Raw genomic sequence first — 27611 nt, 5'->3', positions numbered from 1 at the left:
CTTCCTCGTCTTCGACTACCTCTCCGAGGTCACCATGGCGCTGCTCGCCGCGGCCAGGGCCCGCTCGCCCGTGAGTACCCGCCCGCCGCGCGGCCCCCTCATCCACACACACATATATACATATATACATATATATATGTAACATATATATATATGTGTTACATGTGCGCAAAGGTAGCGTTTCCTGTGCAGCGGAATCGGGGCTCCCTCACCCCAACACAGCAGCGAGCGGGCTGCCCAGAGGGCACTTACTTGTATTTCGCCCTGTGAAAACAACCACGTCCTCCTCCACAGCCTTGCGTAGATGTTGTTCCCCGGTGTTGTTCTTCTGTCAGCCGAGGAAAAGGACAAGGGGTTTATCCTTATTTATCCTACATTTATCCTTATTTATCCTACATTTATCCTTAACAATTTGTCCTGGGTTTTTCTTGTTGCAGGTGCTGGGTTACACTCCCGACTTTGTGTCCACTGCAATGGCTCCGTATATAAAAGACATTCACAGGAAAGGTATGCTGTCCGTCACGTGAGCTGATACCTTAGTGAAGGTCGTATCTTAAACTGTAACTACAGCGTAATTTATTCCCTCATCATTTATTTATTTTGCCATTTATATTAGTGTATCTTCATAATCTTGCTCTGTTTGGGAGGAAAAAGTAAGTTTTTTCTCATAAGCTTGCAATAGAGCCTGTAGTTTACATATAGATGTATGTTTTTGTTAAAATGTGATAGTTTGAAGAGCACAGTTGTTGTGAATGACCAGCGTCAAATGTTGTATTTGTAGGAACTGTTACAACGCTGTTTCCAGCTGTTCCTGGTTACTTTCCATAGTGAAATGTGCAAGAAAATGACCTGCAACTCTTGGCAGGGGTGCACTTCTCTAGCACTCTATGATTCTAATTGGTCCTTTTATTTCACTGTGTAAAAGGGGTTGACAACTTTAATCCAGTTTACTTGACTGCATGCCTGTCACCTTGCAGAGATGGTGCCTTGCTTATGTTTCAGCGTGCCTTAAGTTTTTGTAATATAAATGGTTGTTAGTGCTGCTGAATTCAGTTTGTCATTTTGTTTAGGTGTTCGTGTCATCAGTAATGCTGGTGGAATTAACCCGCTTGCTTGTGCGGCCGCCCTTCAGGAGGTGGCAAAGAAGGCAGATGTTGACTTGAAAATAGCCGTTGTTGCTGGAGACGACCTAATGAGTGAGGTATTTTACTTCGTCTTAAGGCTTAGTAGGGTTGCAGAAGTTTTTTCCTCTAGCAAAAGATGACACTTACTAAAAGTATCCTCTACTTTTTAACACGTGTTTATGTAATCTTTCTACTGCCAAAATCTTCCAAAATGTTGCTTCATTCTATTTTTTTAATGCATAAAAATAATCCTTGACGAATTTTGCTTGGCATGCAAAGGGATACATTTCATAAGGCTCTCTCTGGTGTTGTTTCATTTTCTGAAGCAAATTGTGAATCATTTGTCTAAGGTCTTCTCTCTCTTCAGGAGGTCATAGGGCGTGCTGTTATTTACTAGACTCTCTAAAATAATAACAATGCATACCTGATCGCTTAAGTTGTGCTATTCAAATGTTGATCATCATTGTCAGCTCTTTTTTAATAGCTTGCACTCGCTACCTGTTGTTACTTTGTTTACAGGTAGCTGTTTTTTAAATAATTAGTTTGTGGCCAGTAAGGTAGGTTTAAGTAGCAGCATTGAAGTTTGAATCTTTTCATGGAATTTGAAATCTAGGGAGGAAATACATAGCTTTTTGATCTTACCTTTAAAGGATTTTTTTCCCCTTGTACAGACTGTTATTTTGCAAAAAATGTTGAGCAAACCTGGAAAGATAATAGAGAAACAATTCTGTGCATTGCTGATGTTTAAAAGATGGTAGACTTGAACTGTGTTTCAGTTTCTGCCTTCAACTTGAAAAATTGCAAATCTCCGTAGGATGTATCTAATTATGCCTTGTGTGCTATTGAGTATGGAGAAAGCTTGAATAAAGCTCACTCTTCACAAATTATGTGCAAGAACTTGACTTTCCTTAAAGAAACATCTACTCTATTCAAATTGATGCAACATCAGTGGTCCCTTGTTTCATTAATATATGATGGTGAAATGCTAGTTGTTTGAGCTTGGCATGGGTGTTATGTGTTTTATCTGAAAAGGATTTTTTTATGTTTTTGTCATAACTAATATAAGCAAAATGCAGCTTTAGAGATTTTGTACTGTGGACTCCAAAACCCATAAATGACTGTAGGAATCCTGTTTGTGGCTTCAAAGATTTAAGTCTTTTGGTGATAAGAAATACTCGGATAAAAGATTGAGTCTAAATACACTGCAAAAAAGTAATTTGTTGAGCTCATTCATGAAAAAGATCATCTGTCAGAAAAGTTTTCAATAATCTGAAAAGTATCTAGGAAAAGTTAATCTCTTCATAAAAATGTCATGCATTCTTTAACTTGAAATGATCCTTTGTTAGGAGTTGCTAAATGTGAGAGTCTGATGGAGGCAAGATTGCTGCAGCCCTGTGCATGGAAGTCCAGCCAGTGGCACGTGCCACATCCACACTGTGTGTGTTTCTGTGTCTATACATACACACTTGCATGTTCATGAACATACTGAGATGGCTACACACCCATCAACGCATAAGCACGCCTGGGTCCCTGGGCCTGGCAGCACCCAGCACCTGGGCCTGCAGCCCTGCTCCAGCTGCTGCTGCGTGGACTCGTAGACTCATGAAGGTTGGAAGGGATCTCTAGAGATCATCCGGTCCAACCCCTCTGCACACGCAGGGTCACCTACAGCAAGTGGCATGGGATTGCGTCCAAGCAGGACTTGAAGATCTCCAGAGAAGGAGATGCCACAACCTCTCTTGGCAGCCTCTTTCAGTGCTCCATCACTCTCCCTGTCAAGAAATTTTTCCTTAAGTTCCTGCGGAACTTTTGGYGCTTCAGTGTGCGGCTGTTTGCTCTAGACCTGTTACCTTTGCACGTTCTCCTCTGCTTGCACACACACTCTGTAGATCCATCCACAAACCAGCTGTGTACATCGAATCTGTCCGGTTGCTTCTGGATTCCCTAGTCTGCCCTGTTGTCTCATACGCAAATGCACACTTGCACGCAAATGGGTCTCTCTGGGAAGGTGTACTGAGGAAAACAGCAAAATATTGCCTGGAGCTGCAACATTAACCTTGTGTTCTGGTCATACAACCATTCCTTTTAAAGTAGATGTGTTGTTGGTATAGTTTGTTTTACTCAGTTCTGCAGGAATTAAAGACAGCTTTGCATCCTAAAAGAATATATCAGCTCATTGGAGAAGCATTCTTTAAAGACTGATTTTTTTTTTTTCCTCCTCTGTGCATGAACATCTTTGTTGATCATATGAAAGGTCATAGTCAGTTGATCTGTATTTTGTTTTGAATTTTAACAATTATCCATTTCTTAATAGTACCTACAGAGTGGATTTATTGTCTGATTATTAATAAAGATTTGCAGTGTGTGTGTGTATATATATATACATATACACATGTATATATGTATATATAGATATACACACATACACATGTGTATATGTATATATAGATATACACAGACACACACATATATATACAAAACATTAATAGCTTTGAGTTTTCTTTTTTCCTTTAACAGAAAGAGAACCTGAAAGGAGCTGGTATCGTTGATTTAGAGAGTGGCAAGCAGTTTCCAGAGAGCATTCATAGCATGAATGTGTATCTTGGGTGAGTCATTTAAGTTCTACTAATTGGGTGGTGGCAGGGGGATCATATATTGATTGACTAAATGACATTATTTTGATTTGCGAATAGAAGAACCTAGTACTTAAGATTCTCCGTGGCATATTAAAGCAACCATTAAAAATTATATTTTCTTTGTTGCCTTTAAATACATTTTTAATTTAGAACTTTATCACTTCTGATTCTTTTGGATTATATCTCCTGAGAATCTCCAAAATCACTTGTATTATGACAATTCCTCAAATCCTTGTACATGTGCTAAATATCCTGTTCTGCTACATGGAGCAGCATTGTTCAGATTTGTCATCCCTGGAGAAATGCAACTCATGAGCTGAGATACTATGACATTGATGAATGCTGTAAAAGATTTTAGTATTTGTGTGTCAGATTTTGTACTTTTGAAACTTTGGAGGCTGCCTTTTTGGAACAGATCACTATACTGAAAGATCTTAGGTATTTGTGATACTGAGCACCTCCTGAAAGTCTCTCAAGTGCAGTGTTCTGGCTGTCCATTAGTGAATGGTTACATGTTCATTGTCATCAGCAACTTCCTCAGGGAAATCGAGGTAAATCAAGTTTTAGTGACACTTTCTTGTGTCACTATCATTGCAGTTTCTAGGAGTGTGTTAGTGGCGCATGGCAGGGCATGGCTGTAACTAACGCAAAATATATTTTCTCTCTAAAACAAGGATAGCTTACTCTTACTAATAGCTTACTCTTTTAATTTGTCTTCAGTGTTTCTCCTAGAATAGTTGCTAGATTTTTCAGTTTATTAAACTTTGATTTTCAACATTTGTGGCTCATAAATAACTGTAAATGAGATCTAAAAAATAATGATTATTATTTATAACCAAGAGAAAGTATTAACTGGAGTCTTCATGTGCCATGAAAACCAACTCAAAGMAGAGGACAAAAGTAGTCTAGTTACCAGGATGATGCATTTTAAATCTCTGCCTCTGCTCAGCTTTGCTAATAGGTGCTACAGGAGCAGAGAAAGGAATGTCTTGTGCTTGATTTTTTTTTCCCCTAATAAAAGCAGGATTTCTTTATGGGTCTCTTATTCTTGGACATCTTGAAATGTAAAGCCAGTCAGCCCAGTGCCTGACATTAGCTATGCTTCATAAGTTATGTTATTCTTTTACTTACCTGGCTAGTGTCCTTTAGTCTATSTAGTATCAGCTAAATATGTATTTATATGTATTTATTATTATGTTATTTACGTCATTAAGGTAACTTCTTTGCATCCTCTCAACAAAAACAGAGCTAAWTGCATTTGTATGTGCTTTAGAAAAATCTTGGCTTTGTTCTTCAAAGCACTCGGATAACATGGTTTGTGTTTTCAAGCTACCCATTTCACGAATAATGGAAGGATCCAGCACAGCATGGGTTTAGAAGCCACAAGTCGTGCATTCTGGCCAAAGGTTTCTTACTAACCTTCTATATAAACTGGAACAGTTCACCTGGACGAATGTTTTTGAGCACTACTAATTCTAAGTGGGCTAAATACTAAGCAAATCTGGACTATCAGTTACCTGAGCTTTTTCGAAAGCAATCGAAGCACGATGATCATCTTTAGGTTGATTCTGTATAAGTGGCGAATGTTTTTGAAACATCCATGACTAATTGATTGTTAAGKGATCAGGATATTTAAATGATTTTTATCGTATCCATGTCAGGCAACTGATTTTTAAGCCAAATTTTAAAAGGTGAGAGTGCACATTGTTTTATTTTGTCATCTTTAGAGCAAGACCAATAAGCAGGGCTCTTGACCTCGGAGCTGATATTGTTGTGACTGGTAGATGTGTTGACAGCGGGATTGTATTAGGACCCCTCATTCATTCAGTAAGTTCGAGTTAATTATCATATGTTGCTGAATGTATGGGAATGAATATTCAATAATCATTGTCAGGTAATTTTGCTCCTTAAGGAAATGTAGATGCTAAATTAAAAATAGTGAATTATTGTTATTACTTTTGTTTATGTGCATGAAACTTTGCCAACTTTCATTGATTCTAAGTTTATAGCAAGGATATTTAAATATGTGACTATATAATGAAACTAGGAATCACCTCAAAGAATTCAGGGAATTTTGTCTTGTCTTACCAAGATTTCACTTGTAACTTTTTCCACTTTCAAATTTGGTGCATAAGGTTAAGAAACATATTTTTCTTTACCACAAGGTGGCACTTGTAGTACTGTCTTTGTTTTCATTGGGGGGAAAAAAAAGTCTTATGAGGTGGTCTAAATCACAGGCGTTTTTCACTGGGTAAGCAGTTTTATTTTAAGAAGTTGAGTTTCAGTGGGACGTTTTCCAAATTCTTTCAGTTTCAAGAAATAATATAAGGCAGGATATGTGGTTTTCTGTGGTGTTTAATAGCATGTATACTTTTGTGAATTTCTCTTGGTGCACATTTAAAAATATGCTGGGGTGTGTGCTAATGTCTGGTTACAGATGTCCTTTCTAAAATTTCATACTCATTTGAATTTATGCATATAAAGCAATGCCTAATCTSTAGTTAAATTTTCCCTTTTATAATTGCCATTATTAGCTCTTAATCCGTTCCTATCCATCTATACATTCAAAATGGTTGTGGGCATATATAATTTACTTTAGGGATGCTTTGTGTGTTGTTTATGTTTTATGGAGATTTCTGTTAAATTCTAAGTAAGGAATATATCATTTGCATTACACTGAACTTGATAAAAACAATGTGTAGTCGAACAAAAAAGGCACTACATGTTTTCCAGAGAAACTAGTAGTTGTCCTGGAACTGATAAATTTCAAAATTCGGAGGGGAGGCAAAGGGGGAGGGAAACCTTTGTTTACATGGCACAGTGTATTTTGTAGATTTGTAAACCTGTAATATATGCAAGGCTTGAAGATTTTGAAAGTTGTACTGTTAAAGTTTCTGGAGGATTGGGAATTTATTTTAGTTCAGGTGTGTTAATAAAAAAAAAAAACACTGAAATGCATCAAAACTTTTACTCTCTTAGTGTGCAGCAACTTGTCTCTGCCTGCAGTTCCTACCAGCTAGTTTAGATTGTCCTTTAGATTTCTGCGATTGCTTGAATACGTACAATATGTTGTCACCGAGAGCAGTGAGCACACTGTATGCCATTTTCTCTGCTGTATAAAATGTTGCCTATAATGTATTTGTATTTTTTTTTTCTAGTTTGGCTGGAATAGGGATGAATATGACTTACTAGCTGCGGGAAGGTAAATGAGTTCAGAAGAAATGGGTAAAATTGTATTTGATAACAAATAATGTCCCAGTAACAGAACTTTAATGTGCAAAATCCCTAATGTTCATATTATTGAATTAATTTGTGTGAATGTCACAGTTYCTCTTAATCATTTGTAGTAACTGAAATCACAAAAGCTTCACTTACTAAAATGAGGGATAGSGTGAAAGATTTTATTGAACACTGTAACTCCTTCTCTGATTTGTGTTACAAATGATGTGTCTTAAAGTCCAGTGGTTCCCAGCCTTTCGTTTGGGTGTCACTGTTGATCTGTGAGATGGCAGCATCTCTTGTCTTCTAAAATACACAGAAAGAAAAATTCAGTCAGTGGTCAGCATCCATTTATAGTTTTGCAGGAATTGTGCGAGTGTYCCCATTTGAAAAACTCTGTAAAATCCAGGGTGGGAATTAGATTCAGAAAGTAAAGAATAAAAACCTGTTTTATCTAATTTAGTGCATCATCTTTAATATGTTGTAGTTAATATAAATGAATGACTACATAGCTGATCWAAGTGCACCTACTAGTAATATTTTTGACTTTCTATTGCTTGAGAATAAATGTTCAAAGAAATTCTGGCTTGACTGAGCTGGAAATGTAGTGAGTAACCATTTGCCTCGGAGTGGGATTTCTCCCATAATTCTTTCAAGTATTCAGTATTTAGAGAATCTGATAATGTAAAATTTGAACATCATAATATACTCAGTTAAGGGATATCCTTGGTATTTAARTGAGACCTTATAACTCTTAATTAAAAGTGAGTTTTGCATATTTAGTTACTAGCAGTGCAGACCAAATAGATTTTTGATTTTTGGAAATGAGCAATCAAACTTCATTTTTAGTGTCATATGATATCTTTTCAGATTATTTTCACTTTTTTTTTTTAAGGAAGTTCATTTATTTATGCAAAAGCTTATTCTTTTAAGCCTTCTTTGTTAGGCTTTCAAAATCCCTGCTTGTATTTATGCAAAGTTTATAAACCTATTACTGGATGCTTAAAAAAAAAAACCAGCATATTCAGTTACTTAGATTTTTTTGTTGTTGTTGTACTGTAATTATTTGAGACTGTACCTGTGAAACTTTGTTTTACAGAATACTTARTTATTTGAACGTTTGCCACTTTCCCAGCCTTGCAGGTCATCTCATTGAATGTGGTGCTCAATGTACCGGTGGAATATTCACCGACTGGCATGCGGTACCTGACTGGTAGGTAACGTAATATCAGCATGTGAGTTTGTGTTGCACCCAAGATGACCTTTCCTGCTATTTTTGTGTTGTAATGTCTCTTCACTCATTTTTAGGAAGAGAAGTATTTGCCTTTTGATATTTTCCTGCTTTAGAGTTATCCTGCTGTAATATTCATTTTCCTTCTTCCAGATTTCCATTCTGGTTAATTGGGGACTTTGATAATTTAAGAAGCAGGTGCTTTGAAGCAAGAATTGGCCCTTTGTGGTTTTGTTGTTGTTGTTGTTGTTGTTTTTTATAATAGTGTCTTTTTGGTGGTCTCAGTATGCCTTTTGGAAGGATTTCATATTCTTATTATATCATTGTATGTACTAGAAAAGACTGTCAACATTTTGTGTGCTATTTTATCAGTCTTTAGTTAGATCATTTAGATCACCACTGCTTTACAGGTGAAAGCACATAATGCCTCAAAAGAAAGAGGGTCAAACACGTATTAGAGGGCTATTACCCCGAAATATTTGCACTCCTTTCATTATCCTGGTCAATGGGAGTGCCAAATGGCAAGATTTATGATAATAAGACATTCTGTTCAGTTCAGAAGCTAAAGTGCCATAAGTGCTGATCTCGTCCCCATGTCTGCATCTCTTGRTAATTTTTTATGCTGTATTATGAAACTTCTTAAAACCTCCTGTATTCCTGACTCTTACAGACCTTTGATGTATAAAAGAATGAGGAACAATTTTCCTTCCACCTTCTTTTCTTTTTTTCTTATTTATTTTTAAAGATTTTCTTCTGTAAAAAATGAGTCTAGCCTAAAAAATAATATCTATTCATTATACATGCATAGCTAAGAGTCAGATGCACACATATGCATATGTATGTGTGCAAATGAGACATGTATCTAAAATATATCCATTTGTATCTAATACATATAGATATAGAAAATATCTAAAATTACAGTAGTCTTCTAGCTGATTGATATTAACTTGAATTGCAACTAACAAATAAAGAAGATTAGTATTAAATACTGCTCTAGAACCTTCACCCSTATCTAGAACCTTATCTCTATCTGCATGCCCACATTTGAGCCGTGCCTGATTTTATAACAGTAACTTTTTGCCTTCATATAAAGTCTGTGAAAGTATTATTGCAATGCCTTAGAATCAATAAATGCTTTTATTTCTAACTCTAAGAAGTCTCATTTAACTGATCAAATTCTTGAAACAGAAGTATGATATTCTGTCCGTATGATCTATTAGTAACACTATTCAAAACAAAAAATACTCTGTGGGCTTTTAAAAATTTATATTTAGAGAGGAAGAATTGAAGACTTGACTAAGACAGACTTGCAGTCTGGTGTGTTYCATGGAATACAGTGAAACTGATTTGTTAGCGCTTCTTTTCCCCAAAAAAAGAAATAGGTGATGTTTTGTTTTGTTTTTAACAGTGTCCTAGGGCCCTAGTAAGCTAGGGGGAGGTGTTGGGAAAGTTAGGTTACCAACAAATGGATTTTTCATTTGTTAGCCTTCTTACTGTTGTGTGAAGAAAGGGGCGAGGAGGGGAAAAAAAGCACAAACCATCTTTCTCTGTTTGAACATTTGGAATTGGTTGTTAATGCATGCAGATTCATGTAATCTTACAGTGATTATTCATATTGTCTCAGTAACGATGTCTGCTGTCACCAGTATTGCTTGTATTGCCAGTAGTTCAATGAGCCTATTCGAAAAAAAAAAAAAAAATCTTACTTGACTAACCCACAGAGAAATCATTAATGGGCTATAAAGAACTACATTTTTATTAATTTCCTCAAAGAAGCCTGTATAATTTAAATTTCAGTAAATTATAGTATCTAGAGTAGGCAAAATTATGTCCAAACCAGCTCAGCAGAGTCTGTAAATGTGGGAGGAAGAGACCAAGTTTCTATCTTAGAATTAAAATGCTTCTTAAGTGTGAGTTTCCTACCACCAAGTGGGATAAGATGGATGGTGGATAAGACACTAGAGGGCAATCTCGTGCTCACCCGCTTTATTAGAGAATGTGATTTGGTTACTGAATATATATGTAGACTGAGGTTATTGCATTGTCTGTGCCTTTGGGGTTTGCTTATTTGGTTTGCTTTTGTTGCTTGTTGCTTTCTTCCTGAGAAAAGGCTCTCCACTTTTCTTCTCTGTCCTTGGCTGCTGAAAAATGTAAAAGTGCCCTGCTAAGCAAGCTTGATGAACATGGGTACTTCTAAATTGGAGACAAAAATAAAGAAAGAAGTTGCAGATCAAGTCTTTAGATCTACAAGCCTTATCTGTTTGATATTGAAGCATAAACAAAAATATGTAACTTATGTATAGATCTATATTATTATATCTCTCTGAGACAGTGAATGGGACCAACTACACTCATGCAACACAGTATTTTGAATTTTATTGAAGCACTTGATGCAGAGCACTTTTTGGAAGCTAGATGCAACTGAAAAAGTGTTTTAGTTAAGGCTCGGAATGATTAGTATAGGTTTATTTTGGAGATAAAATGGTTAGCTCTTAAGACTTAAGCTACTTTTCCTTTGTCTAGGAAAAGACAGTTTTATTATAAAATGAGTAAAGTGTGTCTTCTGGCTCATGGCTATCCAAATTGCTTTGTCTGTTAGAAGCCTGAGTTARTTTATTGTAGTCTGATGTCTTAATGCCTTGGGACTTCTCAAACTGTGCTGGATTGTTTTGCTGGATGTATTGCTCACTTGCTTAAGTGTACTTAACTTGGAGGCGTATCTTGAAACTGAAATTTTTATTGATTTTAATGAAAACAGGCAGACAAGAAGAAGGGATAGGGGTTATTTAGGTTATTTACTTCTCCAGTGAGAGAAAGGCTCGTGAACTCATCTTTTCTGTGAATTCTCTGATGTTTAGTAGAGAAAAATGTAATAGAGCATTAATTCACAATTTACAAAAGACTAAGTATACCTAGTCATTTTAAGTAAATAATGTTATCAAAAGATATTCTTGTCTTTTCTGTTATTTATGCAATAGTATATTCTAGCAGATAGACAAAAAAGGCTAAWTTTAAAGGCTAAAAGAAGCCAAAATTGATATTCTTTACTGGTTTGTTTGATGCATCACTGCTCTTTATTTAATGTCTAGCACAGCAGTCAGTAGGGAATTCACACGCTGAATGAAAATGTACTGCCATGCCAAAAGGATATTGATAACACAGCTCTGAATTTCATTCTGGACATTGCTGTCTCCTGTTGTTTAGTGCCAGTAGGTGACTAGTACACTATTTTGTTTTGTTTTGAAATGCAGGAGAGAATAAACTAAGGCTGATCGGTAGTAATCATTTTGAGGAGGTGGTAAATGAGATTTTGCCCTCAGCCAAGAGTGTACAATGGTTGAGACTGCATAATCATCTGGCCTGGGATGACCAAAAGGGTAAGTCAATAGTTGGAGTCTCTAAGGACTGGACTCAGATTGCTTAATTTGGGACTTGAACAGMATCTAGCATGCAAGTCCCGATCGGCAATATGGGATGCCTTTTCTCTGTAGTAACATCTATTTCCAGGTGGCTGGAATCGTTTAACAACCTGTCTGGTTGACCTGAAAATTCTCCAGGTATTTAGAGTTTATGTACTGTGCCTGCTCTGAAAAGCCCAAGCTGGAGAAGGCAGATGATAGCTGTATTCTGCCTAAATCTGAATTGCAGCAGAGCTTAGGAACATAAAGAGAGGTCTGAGAGGGGAATTGTTCAGCGTATGTAAGTACCTAGAGGGAGGGAATGAGGAGCATGAGGCCAGCATACTCGAGGAAACAGTCACAACTGAAGCACCAAAAGTTCTGCAGGAACTTCAGGAAAAATTCCCTGTCAGTGAGGATGACAGAGCCCTGGAACAGGCTGCCCAGAGAGGTTGTGGAGTCTCCTTCTCYGGACATCTTCAAATCCCGCTTGGATGCAGCCTGTACCACATGCTGCAGATGACYCTGTATGTGCAGGGAGTTTGGACTAGATGATCTCCAAAGGTCCCTTCCGACCTTGRTGGTTCTGTCATGGGTACCGGTATATCAAGGRTATACCCAYATTGCCTGCATGYCCCTAAGTATGTGCTGACCTCACCTGAGATATGCTAGAAATTTCAAATTGGTTTACAAATTAAAAAGAAAAAACCCATATCTAGATGTGGCAGCAGTTTTTGCTTTTGCCTAGTAGCATTGCGGCTAAAATACTTTCCCAGAGAGCTGATGAACTTGGCACTGAGATCCCTTCAAGTTTGCCATTCATTGAGTCACATATCAGGAAACTATTAGCTACAAAGCTGAAAGTTTGTGCCGTAGCCTGCTTAGGCCATGGTATCTGCTCTTTTATTTTTGCTTTCTGGTGGAGTGTCTTGTAGCATCTTCGCCTACAAATGTGTGTGCTTACACTGCATTTTCTTATGTTGCCAATAATTGCTTCCCTTTGCCACTAAGGGCCTGAGTGAGATGTTTCAGGGTTTTGGYTCTTGAAATGAGGGAAGAAAGATCCATTTTTATCTCAGAAATATATATATTTATGTTTATTCTCTGGAACCTTTCAGGACCCCAAAATAGATCCTAATGATGATTATTTTTATAATGCAAATGCTAAGATGTGCAATACAGGGAAATATGTCTTTAAAGCTGTCCAAAGGTAAAAGAGCATGTCAAGAGAACAAATCTTGGTATAGCTCATCTCAGATGCTAATATTTCTCAGAGACGCAACTCAAGAAAAAATAAGCATTTTACACAGAAATTAAAAAAAAATCTAAGAGAAGGTGTTTGTRCCTTATGTTATTTCTCCATCCTGACAACTTCAGAGCTCTGGTTCCTCTTAGAGGAGGACMGTAACTGCAGGTCTGAGAAGCTGGCTTCAGCAGCAAAACCAGTTTTGAGCTATGAACTGTGGTCTTCCTGGGCTGCACTTAGTGAGGACCTCACCATTAACTCCTCAGTTAAACTTGATTAGGAGAGGGAGTTGTGGGGGTTTTCATTTTTTTGAGGCTTAATTTTAGCCTCAGTTTATTCAGGTGTCAGGTTAATTAACCCATATAACTTAATTGTCAAATACCAAACACACACAACCTGAAACAGGTATGCTGGATAAAGCAGTGGCAGTTGCCAAAAATGAGATTTGTGAAAGAAAGATAGTTTYCTCTGTATTTCAACTCCATATTAAAAGAATAGCTCAAAATGCTTCTAATTATAGTTTCATGCTTTTATTTATAATACTGTCTTTTATTAATTACATAGTAATACGATATAATCTATTTTGTTTATTCATTTTTCTTATTATTGCCCCATTCTGGTAGGGGGTTTTTGTCGTTAAACTTACGCAGTCATTTTATTATTAAAGCCTGCCCTTTGGTCAGCCTGCAGCTGATGACTGCCAAAGTGCAAGTTTACAGTTTTGTGGATTAATTCCCTTGCTATGTTGTACCAGATTACAGCCTGGCTGTGGGTTATGTCGGTTTATGTTGGCACATCACAGCAGTTTACATGCACGCTGTTGCTGTTCAGCAAAACCTCTTAAAGCAAAGTCAGAGGCAGAATCGCTTCTTTGAGTGAAGTGCTGATCAGAGTGAGGATGTAATTGTGATACACGTGGTTATGTGCTAGAATACCTCATCCAAGTAGTTATTGCTATGAGTGAGCAGTGACTTCAAATTTAAGGACCTGTCTTTAGACATCATTGCAAACAGCATCAGTGAAAAATATTCCTGATGGTCTCTCATGGGTTGCATCTCATGTCTTAGGACAAGTAAAGTTTGCTTCCAAGTTGAAGGTTGTCATATCTTATGCAGAGCACATCTTTTATATTCGAGAAGGTTCATTTTAATGTCAATTATTATTGGCATCTGTTGTGAGGCAGTATGTGATCTTTTCCCAAAGAAGTCATGTTGCAAAATAGATGCAGTCTGGGGGCTCCTTGCTGGGTTCATTTGCACTAATTTAGCAATTGTACAGTATAAATGCCTAATGAATGCCTATAAATACCTGAACATGACCAACGCTAGTGCTAGAAGCCTGGCTTTTTCTTGTTCTGTGTGGCTTGACACCCTGTATGTGCTTAGGATGGAGACTGTTGCTGTTTTTTTGTTTTGTTTTTTATTTGTGTCAGGTGATCATACTTGTACTGCATGTGATATGGGCATATATGGATAAGATAAATTAACTTGCAGGTATTCAGATTCAGAAAATATTCTTAATTGTGAATACATGTATTTCATTCAGAGTGCTTCGTGGTTTGTTTTATGCAGCAGGAACAGTTATTGTCACTCCTGACTGTTTAGTSCTGACCGTGTCTCGGTGGGGCTTTGCCAGAGGAACACTGCAGAAGACTTGCACTGGAAATGGGGGATTTGGAGTGTGGGAGCCCAGCTGATACAGAGAGACATAAGAAAATTTAGAAGTTTAGTTTCTGTCTCGACGTAGACATCTAAGTTTTCAGCCCAGCTTTCTGTATCGACCTGCTCTCCCTTGGAAGATCGCTGCTTTCATTTTTACCCTGTTGCTTTCCTGTGAGACTGTCTCCTCATCTTCATACTGTTCTCTTCTAAGCTTTGTGCCAATCCTTTGCTGTAAGTGACAAGAACAGAAATAGCATTTGTATAAAGCAGGTAACATCTCTGCTGATATTCTAGGAAATGTTGTTCCTGTCTGGTCTCCAATACTGTTGTGATGTGAGAAATTCCAAAAGAAAAWTGAAAATTGCCAAAAAGATCCCATGGGAGGGCTCTAAGATACCAGGAAATCCATAATTTCACATATCAAATGCCTTAAGTGATTGTGCTTTTTATATTGATGTTTGGCTTTTGTCTTTACTTTTGGGGAGCTTAGCCATTGCCAGTTTCCAGCATTTTAGATACGCAGTCCCAGCATTACTTCAGGACATTGTTGTCTTGTTTCCTGGATCCTTTTTTTAGCAGCCCAAATCTTTTGGGCATAGACCCTGGGTAAATTAAAGTTTAATCTGTTTGTTTTTTCTTTTTTTTTCCCCTCCCTCCGTGAGTTTTAGCAACCTCAGAGGTTCAGAATGGAAAGTCGAGTATCTCCAGTGTTTACCTCTTTCAAAACAAACATCTCTGGGGCACAAATGTGTCCTAAGTGTTGCAAGTGTTGATGATTTAGTTTAAGGCAGGTTGCAGCAAGGATACCTCTGCTCCCTACTACTTTGTGTTGTAGCTGCACCACCTAGATTACACTGAGGAGTCTGTCTTCTATGAAGTGATTTTTAGTTCTGAGCAAGTGATTCAAATAATCTGCATTGAGCCTGTTAGCAAGGCACCCAGAGGGGTGTTGCCTGAAGAAAAGGTGGCAATAGGGTTAGAACACACAAGTATACCACTAAGAGGTTAAAAGCTCCTTATTTATAACCTTATTAGATCACTCACCTTGTTGTGTAACACTGGGTGAATTGCCTTCCTTCCTGTATGTGCCTCATCTATAAAATTTATTATCTGCAATAATTACATTATCTTCAAACACCATTGTAAAATAATAAATGAAGCTGACCATTGAGAGTTGTTTCGGAGAATATTGTTTTTTATTCACATTCTAAAATGAAGAATGTTACATAAATGTCTGCCAACATCTCTTCCTCCTCCTGTCCCCCCTAAAAATCTAGAATCATCTTAAATAAACAGCTTCTTGCAAATTCAGTTTCTTGTGTACACAGATTTTCTTTTCCCACCCCTTTATCTGTTTCCTGTTTCAAACACCCGACTAATGAAGTATGATCTCTCATGATTCATGGTGGACTTTTCTAGGTGTTCTCCAGCTAGCACAGTTTCCAAGTTTTGTATACAATCAATGTTGAAGTWGCTGATCTCTAGTAACAGAGCTTATTTCTTAATCCTTTTTTTAAATAACGGAGTTATGTTTGGAGCTTCCCAATGTTAAGGAATCTGTCCAAGCTCCCATGAACTTTTACAAATGTCACTTATAAGAGTTCATTGGTTACTTTACTTACTTCCTTTAAAACTTTGTGGATTATATTATCCAAACTGTTTTCATCTAACCTTTGCTAATAACCAGCTTGGTTGTRTGTTCAGCGAATTGTTCTCACTAGCACCCAAAGATAGTTTGGAGAATAAAGTGATTTGAACTATTGCGTAAAAGATTTTAATCTTTTAATCGTGACTTCTGTAATTTGCAGTTTTACTGCTTCCCTTCCCCCYCTTGCCACATCTGATCATTTATTTTCCTCTTTTTTCTGTGTTTTACTGTTGTTCTGGTCTAGAGGTCTTAATTTCATCTTCTTTCTTACTGTGATTTTGTGTGTGTGTGTGTGTGTGCATATAACTTACCACAGACATGTAAAATTGTCCTTAAATTGTGTCACAACAAATAGTTRTGATTATTCTGATTTCCTGCTTCTCTTCACTTCTGAGATTTCCAGCACAGACTCTTTTACTGCTTGACTTCCTTACGAATCCGTTTCTAGGCTACATTTGCCGGTCTGTGGCCTTCATTCTGTGTCTGCTGCTAAAGCCAGACTAAGTAGTGCCATCCTACTCTTTTTTTTTTCTCCATCTCTTCTGTCTTCAGAACTGGCCATCACATTTTTCTTCTGAGTTAGCCTCTTCATCTATAGTTCCTCTAAGTGTTGGCGCCCCTCCTTGTTTTACGATTGTTGGTGTCCTAATTTGTGGTTTCTCCTCCATTCCTTTCTCATCTCCTTTCCCTTTACTATTGATGTTTGATGTTTTATCTGTACTGCTTTGGCAGGCAATAAAATGTATCCTCTTGTTATCTTGGTTAACCGTTTATTCAGTGGTTTTTCATGTATAGGTTTCTACAGAAGCAATCAGATATGTTCTTAATTATTTAAATTAATAAATTTAGTTGGTCATGATGGGAAAACGCTGATACGCTGTTAATCATTGTTCTTTCCTCCCGCTTCTTTTCTATTTATAAGTTTCTGTCTTTGTGTTCTTGATGTTCCAGGCATAACATAGGCTTCCCCATTGTAGAATGCTCCTCTGAAGGAGACCTGATTATTTCCAAACCCCCCGACACAGGGGGGTTAATCTCCTTTGGCACCGTGGCCGAACAATTGCTGTACGAGGTTGGCAACCCGCAGCGCTATCTCCTGCCAGATGTCACRTGTGACTTTTCTGAAGTTTCCATCACTGAAATTCCAGGTCAGTCCTAAAACATGTTAAGAGATCTGTGTCAGTGAACTGGGTTGTCAATCTAATGCAGTTGCTTTAGTTTCCATTTTTTTTTCTCTGCATACTCCTTCTTAAGTCTGTTCTTCACAGTATGATAAATTTGATGGGCTGATTGTTTTTGGAGGAATTTTGTTGGATATTTGTGTGGAAACTTTATCTTATCTTGTTTATTGACTAATGTAAATCTTTTGATCATTTTTCTTTTTGATAATTTGATCCTTTTTCATCATTTCTATTTGAATTCATGTCTTATACTTAGCAAGTCTGTAAGCCAGGTATTGTGTGCGAGCAATGCTGAGAAAGCTCCACTATGAGCTTTCAGTATCTCTATTGTTGTGGCTCAGGTGCTTTGATTTAGAAGGTTTGTATTTCTTTTAGATGTTCTCTCATGTCATATGAAATGGTAATAAGAACGAACAGCTGTACCTTGGAAAACTTTACTCATAATGACTTTTCCCTAGATATCTAATGGGTCATCTTAACTGGTAGGAGCTTGCTTGGTGTACGGGTTGTGTCCTGGAGAACCTCCCTTAGGAAAGGGACCCATTTGTCATCATCAAATCTGTGAACAGATGTATTAGCAGACTGAGAATGGATATAAAATTCTTTCTGGATTTAGTCTTTAAGTCTGTTTGTTTTTATTCCTGTTTTTTAAGATTTGTGAGTTTATTTAAAAAGTAACAATAAAATGTTTAGCTCCAGTATTAGGACATTTATTTGTATTGCATCTGTATTACATACAGGGTTTTTTATTTTAATGGCACTAATTGCTAACAGCATGCTAAGTGATCTTATAAAACCTACTGCAATTGAAATCTCAAAAACTTCCTGTGTTAATATTCTATACTCTGTAACATCAGAAATGTTTTGCTTCAGTAGTACAAGTAGCGTGAAACCAAACAGTGAAATTTCTGCCCATGCAACATAATGAAATGAGAGTCCAGCAAGGCTGACTTGTTACTCTGAGCCATTATTCCTTAAAAAAAAAAGAAGCAGGGGGAGAGGAGGAGAGAAGCCTAACCTCCCTATGAACTTTTAGCTTGCAAATGACCCAATATGACATGTTTGAACTTAAAATGAACTTTCACATGAACTTTTAGTTAGTCCTCTTAGAAATATAACAGATGGAAAATAGGCAGATTTCTTAAATATTTTTAGATTGAAGTGCTTTGACACGTACTCCAGTTAGATCAGGGTAAGCTATCTGTTTTTGCTGTTTACATTGCTGGTTTTATTATCCTCTTGGATTAGTTGCACTGCTGGGACCAAGAGGTGCTTCTGTTTTACTTTTTGTCAATGAATGCCATGCATTTTGTTTTGTGAGGTTTTGTTAGTGCTTCTGCATCACCTGGCTTATAAACTTCTTCCAGAATGTTATTCTGACCACAGAGATTCTGTTCTGTATTGACAGTCAATTAATCTTATGTCAAACTGTGGAGATAGTGTTAGTTTTGAGTGATGTATAAAATTTCTGCTAGATCTGTTCAATTGTTCAGATAAATGCTTAAGGAATTGCTATCTTCCGATATTTTCAGAATATTTAGGTAAATCTTGTAGTTGTTTTCTAAATACTTTGGAGCAAACACTAGCCACGGGTGAACTATGGGATAATTKAGTTTATATTGGGTAGACACAGAAATGTGGTGCTTATCTTGCAATGCAAATTTCCAAGGGACTATGCCTATTGATTTTCAGCAGTGCAAGCTCAAAGCTGATGACGTGGGATTATTTTCTCTACTTTCTTATTTCTTATAGGACATTGATATAATACACCTGGCAGAGGAGAGTATTTACTCTGGAACGTGTGGTTGGGCTGTTTATTTCTGTTAGAAACAAGAAAAGTCACGTTAAATTTCCTTTTCGCTTACCAAGCTAGCAGCAAATCAGGTTTCTTGTCTTTCTCCTGTTTTATTTATATCCCAAGTGAACAACGTCAGTTTGCTGCAGCCAACTACAGTAAACTGCATGCTCTGTGTGTCTGCAATAACTGGCTATTAACTGGAAAATAATTACTGGGTCCAAAGTCCTAAGGTTATGTTCTGTGTTAAGTATTTGAAGTACATGAATAAACATTTCGAGCCTTGTATTAAAATACTTATTGAAGTCATAAATTTAGTCACCAATTTGCTGTCTGTGTTGGTATGAAGGACTGTAGTGAAACAGTGACTGTGCAGCTACCAGTGATGTGGTTTTAAATTTGATATGCATCACAAGCAAATGTCTTTAAAGTTATGCTGAAGAAGCTTCAAGTATTAATTTTTAATTATTTTAGGTATTGAAGGTGGGGCAGTGAAAGTTCAAGGAGCAAAAGGATCACCACCTTCAAAATTTTATAAGGTATTATCTCTTTATGCTGAGTGTATTTTTGATCTTAAAAATCTGACATATTTGGAGAAAATACTAAGTATTTTTGTCCCAAGAACCGCTACCACATTAATCTTGAACTTTTTTTCTTCCTTCAAGAGTAACCAAAAGAAAAAAAAAAAAAAAAAGAAAAAAAAATCCAGGAATCTCCAGAAAAGGCTGAGGTGGTTCTTTTACAATTTCCAAAAAACAGTCTGTCATCCCACTGTTGTTTATACACTGTTTGTTCATTTTTATACTGACACAACAATCGTGTATTTCATTATGGAAATACATCTGTCAGCTGTTCTTCAAAAGTTAAATACCGAGTGACTACATATGTCAAGATAGCAATTAAGTAGAAGACTGATAGTCTTTCGTGTAGTCTCTTGAAATATTCTACTGAAAGAAATTTGCACTTCAGCTAAAAGTGCAAAGTTTATTTGCCATTTTTCTTCTAGTGGTCTCAATTTCTTGAACAGATATCGGAAGTAATACAATTCTGGTGAGGTTCTGGTAGGGCTGGATCACTTTCCTGTTTTAAATAATGGCAAAACTTGATGGCAAAAATGGCAAAAAAAAAGAGATATTTTCAGAAGGAAGGTTAAGGCAAGAAATTGACTCTTTTCTTGATGCCATGATGATGACTTCTTCCACTTCTGATTAGTGTATGGATGAATACTGCCTGCCAGGGAGATGTATAGTGTGTCAGTACTGATTGTCATGTAATCGTATGCTCCCTCTTCATTAGGTAAGTGCCACTTACCTTGATGGTTTCAGAGCTACTGCTGTCTGCCCAGTGGGAGGGCCAAAGGCTGTGCAAAAAGGGAAGTGTACTGCGGAAAGCATTCTGAAAAGGTTGGTGTTTGGGATTTGGAAGTGTTTTTTTACGTTTTGGTTTTAGCATCAACATCAAAATAGAACAGTGAACTGCTGAAAGTAGACAGCTAAACAGCAGAGAGGGACCCAGATTAATGAGAGAAGTTGCAAATCAGAAAAACATTTATTAGATGTCAGAAAGAAATCCAAATGAAATTGGATTGCATTGATTCCCACAGAACTTTTTGTTTTTCCTTTTATGAAGAATCTTAGTGCTATGAAATATAGGCAGTTTACCAAGATGATATGTTAAGTGTTTAAAGTTTGTTCTGCACCCTTGTCAAGTGTCATACATTATTTTCTCTGCCAGAAAAAGTTCTATGTGGAGGRCCTAATAAACCTTTAGTCATATTTTCAGGTCAGTGTATGTGGGGGAAGAAGGATTCCTCTTAATGTTGAGGAACCTTACCTTGCTGAACCTTACGGCCTGAGGCCACGCTTAGCTGGCCTCACAAGTTGCATCTAGCCCATGAGTCGTGCTTAAAGCAACTGTTCCTAGTTCTGTGCCTTAAAAACAATAGAGAGTATTGCCCTATAGTTTAGAGAACAGCTTCATGTGAGGAGTTTTTTACTGAACATGTCCAGCAGATTTGTGTATATGGACCCATACGCAGTGTGAGAGTTAAGGTATTTCTGATCTCTATCAGAGAAAGCTTGACCAGGAACCGTATCTTCTTAGGAAGCACTAATTTCAATCTTTTCTCTCAGTCCTATTCTTTTTCAAAAGAAATATCATAAGGACAATTAAGTTTTTTTTCAAGTAGCTGGCTTCTGGGGCTTTATAAATGAAATTCCTGATGCTGYTTCACTTATACAACTTAGCTTAATAGGCAACCTAAGGCATTAAGTAGCTTTGGCAGCTTGGAATGACTACTGCTTTCATTTTTTCTTGCAAATGTAAGAAAGATTTGGCAGAGTGTGTGTGAAGTCTGTTTCAAGGAGTCCTCAACCGTTCCATTGCATYACGAAGGAACATGAATGGGCTAAAAATTAACCAGGGAATATATTTTGAATTCTCATGTCTCTAGCTAACTATTTTTAGGTAAATAATTTAAAATAATTAGCTATAAATATAGTTTGCAAATTGAAATGTCTCACACTGAGTATTTATCTTTCTGTGGTCACCAAAATACACCATTCTATGGTACGCTGACCTCTTTAATTTCTATACAACTAAAGTTGTATTTTATATTTAAGCCCCATTTATTACTATACTTCTTGGTTACCACATTTAATAATGACAATTATGATATACTAACAGTGTTTTCGAAGCATTCCATGGATCCAGAATATTTTTGATTTTAACATAATTTCCAATCTCAACTGATGAAATCTTTTGAACAGCTAGAAAGGTGCCAAACAAAGGGTCATTGGAAAACCAATTTAGGTGCTTAATAGTTTGGAAGTTCAATTATTTGTAAAAACTACAGTGGTAATTCTCAGCTTGTATCACATTTGAACACTGTGCTGTTCTTTGAGAGTTATTGGAAACACTGTCTTCTGTTTAAAGTTCTGTTTAAAAAAATTCATTTTTTGGCATTTGAGATGTATTTATTACTTCAAAAAAGTACCTTTAAAGTTTGAATAAAATTTCCTTCTTAAGTTAATTTTTTCTTCCATGGTTCCTGTGATGTAGTGATATAGCTTCATATAGTCAAAAGTTGTTCATGACGTCTTGCAGGAGAAAAACAGAGACCAAATTTCGAGTCAAAAAAAGAAATACTGTAATGTAATTATATTTCAGACTCTTTATCTTAAAGATGAAAGTAAGAGATCTGGAATCCATATATTTGCTTATCTTTTAAATAACTTAAGATTCAAATTGAATCCCAGGGRTAAATTCAGATGATAGTGGAAAGTATTCATATTGCAGTCTGCATTGCAGAGCTAACTGCTGTGGACCATAGAAGACTATTGCAAAGAACTGTTTTRAGACAGTTCACTAATAAAACATCCTTTGTTGCAGGACTCGTCTTATTTTCAATCAGCTTGGGTATGAAGATTACAGTGCAGTTAACATACAGGTTTTAGGGTCTGAAGATACGTACGGACCTCACGCTAGAAGGAATATAGATGGTGTAAGTATTCGTGGAGTGTTTTTAAACTTCTGTTGACCTCTGTTAATCTCTCTCTATTGTTATCTTTTCTGTAACTTTAAAGGAAGTCACTATCATCCCAGGAATTTCACCCCATCATGTTGCAAAGATTTCAGTGTCACTACTTAGTGTACAAAAGTGTACTCGTGTCTTTGCAATATTGGCTTTTCTGGAAGAACGGTTATGAAGTCTTACAAAGATGTTGTTATAGTCTGTTGTGATCTTTTTCACGTAAATATCTTATAAAAAGGTTCTTGTTATGTATGCGTTTAAACTGAGTTGAAGATAACTCTGACAGACCATAGTATAAAAGCTGCAGAATCAGGAAATGGCAGAATTATTTCTTATGTGGCTTTAAAAGTGTCTGTGAGCACTCTTCTTGAAACAGTCTTCATTTTGTGTTATGTTTTGTAACTTCTTATATTTATATGTAAGAATTTGAGTGAAGACCGTTGCAACTGAGACATTAAGTGTTCTTCATCTATGTTACGGAAGTCTCCTTTTTTTATTGAACTATTAAGAATTTTTTTTATTACTATAAAGTTGTAAATCTTGTCCTCACTTACATACACTTTAAATATTTAGACAGTTTAGCCTTTTCCAAAGCAGTAGCATTAATTCTTCTTTGTAAATGGCAGTTTCTTGCAAAACTGTAAGGAACACATGYGGCAGAACTCGGCTCTGAGAATTTGATGTAAGGAATGTCAGCCTTTAAAATAGCTGAGTATTTGTATTTACAAAAGCATATGTTAGTGAGAAAGCGAGTGAACTTCTTACTGTRAAAAAATAATTATTCATAGAAACTGTGTAGGTTATATCTGCAGCTGTTCATTTTAGTGCTGGAGCTTCAGTTTATCTCTCCATGGCAGCAGAAGTCACTTCCTAGAAAACCATTTCAATAATAGGATCTTTTTCCTTTTTAGGATTAAATCCTCCTATGCTAAAAGTGTATGACTGAGATTGCAGAATCAGATTTTTCAAACGTAGGAGCAGATGTTCCAGATGTTGTCTATGTTCTGTTAGTACYAGCTCCTTATGATTACTCATTGTAATATATCCCTTAATAACATGGTTAYATAGTATAGAATGAATGATGATTTTTGAGAATATGCTGCTTACTGTTTGTCTTTCTTATGGCACACTGAATAGGTCTTCAAAATAAAGTTGAATATTTTTAGTATTTCTTGTATTTCAGCCACAGCTCTCAGGTTTTTCTTTTGTTTGTTTGTTTTTWAWTWAAAAGTAAATAGAGTGTTATCTCTCTTTTAAATGCTTCCATATATTGTATACAGAGAGCTGGAGCTGAAATATGGGAAATCCTTCTGCTTCCCTTTTCACCCCTTTTCCTCCAGCAGTTAGAAGAAACTAAGCAGAAATTCTCATCTGGAAACTAGCAGCTGTAGCTTTAGAAGAGGAGTGGAGCTTTACTTGAGCATTTAACATACAAGGTTGTGGAATCCCAGGCAAAACATGTGCCTTCTGGGCTCTCGGGCAGGAATAGTGTATTCTCTTCARCACTATTTCTCAGTGCATCTTTCCATGCAAAATTAGGTAAGTTTATTTGAATTGCAAATAACAGCAGCCAAAACCAGAGCCTCGCTTAACACATGCAAAAATAGTCCCTGATTTGAAAATTTTTCCATCTAAATTTATAGAAGAGCAGCAAATATGTATATGGATAATAAGATGGGAAAAGTCTATCAAACGGTACTCCCAGCTCATTGTAAATGTCTGGCGTGACTAGGCTGATKCCCACACAGGTCTGTCTAACTGGGTATTCCTCGGGGAAGAGGAGGAGGTTTGGCTACATTAGCAAAGACAGTTGGCTTGTTTAGCTACAGCTTTAGCAGCAGCATCACAGCATGTATGAAAGGACACRAACCAGCACTGAGTTATTTTAGGGGTATTTAATTTTTCACACATCTGCTTTGTGTTTTCAGTGGGCCTGCAGGTAGGGGGCTGTCAACAAAGCGTCATGGCATCCACAAGTTCATCGTTGGGAAACACTGGAGGGGTTTCGTATGAAATGTGTATTAATAGCTTATTACAGGCATTAGGGTTGCAAAATATAAATTGTCATATACATATATATGTAAAAATGTATGCTTAATGCTATGCTGAATGTGGAAATAAGCRCATAACTTTACTCATTAGTTAAAATCTATTGTCTACTGACTCTCCAGCACAACTTTAAGACTTCACGGAGAATGTCTTTTTTTATTTCTTCTTGTGCTGTTTGGTCATGATACTGTTAAGGATAGTGTGCATCTTCAGTTTCAATACTGGATTCACACACTCAGAACACAATTCCTTTTTTTGGTTTTGTAGATCTTTTGCGTCATTCATTATCTTGCATCTGTTGGCAAGGAAATAAATATAGCACTTATGGGATTTTGAAGATATGAGAGTTTAAAACTAGGAAACAATTGTGAATGCAGAAGTGTGTTTTCTGCAAGAATATTTCCTGCTAACTATTACTAATAGCTAATTATTACTAGTGGCTGTACATCTGCTGTGTAGTAACAGTTCTCATAACAATCTAACATTGTCAAAGATGATATGTCATTAAATATTAATAAACCTATATTTAATACAAATAATTTCTAGGGTTTGCCTACATGGGTATTGAGGCAAACTAATAAAAATGTGAAACAAATTTGCAGGTATTTCTGCACGATAGAATCTTTGCAGGTTTCTTCCAGGCAGGGATTTTGGAGACTGAGAAATGAACAGTGCATCTGACACTTATGAGTATGTTTAAATAGTAGCTACTTAAAAAGGTGAAACAAATTAACTAAAAGTGTGGATTTACAACTGCATCAGTTTAGAGCACTTCAGTACTACAGTACTCTGCAGACATGCCCCTAGAGTAGTAAGTAGTGAAATTCTGTCTCAAATTAACAAATGATTTGGAATTTGGCTTAAAAATACTGAAACAAGGCTTGTTTTATCGTTGTCTTAGCTGACTGGCAACCGTCAAGTCAGAAAGTTTCCCTCTCTTCGTATAAACTGGCATAAGGGAGTTTGTTCATTCAGGTGTTTTGACTTTGTGTGTTGTCTGTTAGAAGACAGAATTTAGTGATACATGTTGATGGAGTAGTTCTGGATGATCTTACAGTATCCAAGATTTTGGTAGAGAGCACTACAACATGCATTATATACAGCATTTCAGCAGTTRCCAGTAGGATCCATGTTCACATGGATGCATCCATGTTCACATATTGTTGAATTTATTCCTGAATTGAGATTTTTCTAACATAAACACATCATACAATACTGCTTTTGGCACATGGTACTATATGCACACCAGAAAATGTCTCTAATATACAAGACATCAGTATTTCCAAAAGCTTAACTTTTAGTGTTCTGGGCTGGTTTTTTTATGTGTAATGCTGTCAAAGAGTGCAGCCTTTACAGAACTGTGGACAATTAAAATAATTAATAGTTGGGAGATATGATTAAAAGATGTGATTTGCTAGGCAAAACAGGAGTTTAGACATAGCAAGTTAGTTTTGTTGTTTATTTCAAAGAGGTGAGCTTTTAGCTTTCTTTTTTTTAATGGAAAATGTTTAGTCATTTTTTAAATTTGAAGGGGAGGAAGGGGGAAGATTGTTTGATCTTACATTGTTGTTAAATTTGCTAGAGTTCCAGGGAGTAAATTGGGTTCTTCTGGAATAGAGGCAGACTATCTTGAATTTCCCAAAATCTCGTAGTTCCTTTCTTCCTGGAAAAGATTCTTTTCACCTGTAAGTAGCTATGTTTTGGAGGTTTTATTCACTTCTGTACATCATGTTTTTAGTATAATAGCTACTGAACTTGTTTGTATCCTTTAGACGGGACATTTGAAGAATTATCAAGTCCGTTGAGTACTATGGAAAACACCCTGTTACATTTTTTCATGCTTCTATGAAATATATGCTTTCCTGTTGACATAAAACTGGACATAGAAGGTGGAGAAAAAAACACTTATTATTCTCTTAGTCAAACTCATCTTTTTCAAGCTTTGCACTCATTTAAGTAAGTCAAGAATTCCCTGCAAGTTTGATAACCTTTAGAAATTTTCTGTTTGTTCATTGACATAGAGAAAGACAAATTGAAACTGAGCTTGGGGAATCATGTCTGAAGTGAAAAACTAAAGTTTATGTAAGCCTGATGTGACCTTGGACATGAACTGGMCATGAACTTAACATGAACTTAAATTGTGTAATATAGCTGGCTACCAGAAAGAAGAAATACCCTTCAGCAGGATTCCATACTTACATGATGCTTTGTGGGACAATCTGAACCAGAGATTTTGCTACCTTTATGCAGAACCACTTCATGTGAACAATGAATTTATTGAAGAAGGGAGATAGATTTAGCAACAGGCCTCCACTTTGAAATGTTACTTAAAAGACTGGGGTATCCAATAACGTTCTTACTGATGGCTGCAAATTCTTGAAGAAAGTACACATAATAAAAGTGTTTGTTTGCTTGACAGAAGCTTAATTTGGCTTCATGAGATATAAAGTTCTACCTTAGATTTAATAGAAGAATATTTAAAATTTATGGCCAGGTACATAGCTGACTATTTCTGTATACATAAGAGCGCCATGTTATGTTTCTTTAGTATAAAGGAATTGCATTTAATAGAAAGTATTACTAATAGACCAAAAACTTATCTTTRCCTTCAGTGAGTCTTGGCATTCACTTTAAGCCTTTTACTGATGTGTTGATCCTATGGAAGATCTTTCAGTTGTCGGAAAGAGATTCTTCCAGAATGAAAATCCCCAATGAGAGATAGTTAATGCCTGCTTATTTGTTAAAGGGGTTGTTAGCTGACTGTAGATTAGGGCAGTGTACCTGTCAGGTTTATCTTTAGATCGGTGTCGGGCATCTTCAGAAACATCAGGGTTTTTATAAATTCCAATCTTCTTTCTAACTCCCAAGGAATTTTATTTTATTTTATTTTA

General features: G+C 36.5%; 1 protein-coding gene across 1 annotated transcript in view; it reads left to right on the top strand.

Moving 5' to 3' along the window:
- LOC112949257 overlaps positions 1 to 27611 on the top strand; it is a 52471-nt gene continuing 24860 nt past the window's right edge. Inside the window, exons 1-11 of the mRNA XM_026041637.1 lie at positions 1 to 70; positions 438 to 507; positions 1071 to 1201; positions 3642 to 3730; positions 5488 to 5587; positions 6919 to 6962; positions 8115 to 8192; positions 17115 to 17311; positions 19614 to 19678; positions 20436 to 20542; positions 22530 to 22641. Of these exons, the coding sequence (XP_025897422.1) occupies positions 35 to 70; positions 438 to 507; positions 1071 to 1201; positions 3642 to 3730; positions 5488 to 5587; positions 6919 to 6962; positions 8115 to 8192; positions 17115 to 17311; positions 19614 to 19678; positions 20436 to 20542; positions 22530 to 22641 (1029 nt within the window). The 5' untranslated portion in view covers positions 1 to 34. The remainder of the gene's footprint in view (positions 71 to 437; positions 508 to 1070; positions 1202 to 3641; positions 3731 to 5487; positions 5588 to 6918; positions 6963 to 8114; positions 8193 to 17114; positions 17312 to 19613; positions 19679 to 20435; positions 20543 to 22529; positions 22642 to 27611) is intronic.

This window comes from Nothoprocta perdicaria, unplaced genomic scaffold (assembly GCF_003342845.1).
Source record: "Nothoprocta perdicaria isolate Ctin4 unplaced genomic scaffold, notPer1 scaffold_29, whole genome shotgun sequence".
Taxonomy (NCBI): Eukaryota; Metazoa; Chordata; class Aves; order Tinamiformes; family Tinamidae; genus Nothoprocta; species Nothoprocta perdicaria.
The sequence above is the reverse complement of the archived record's forward strand: the minus strand, read 5'-3'. Positions and strand labels throughout refer to the sequence as shown.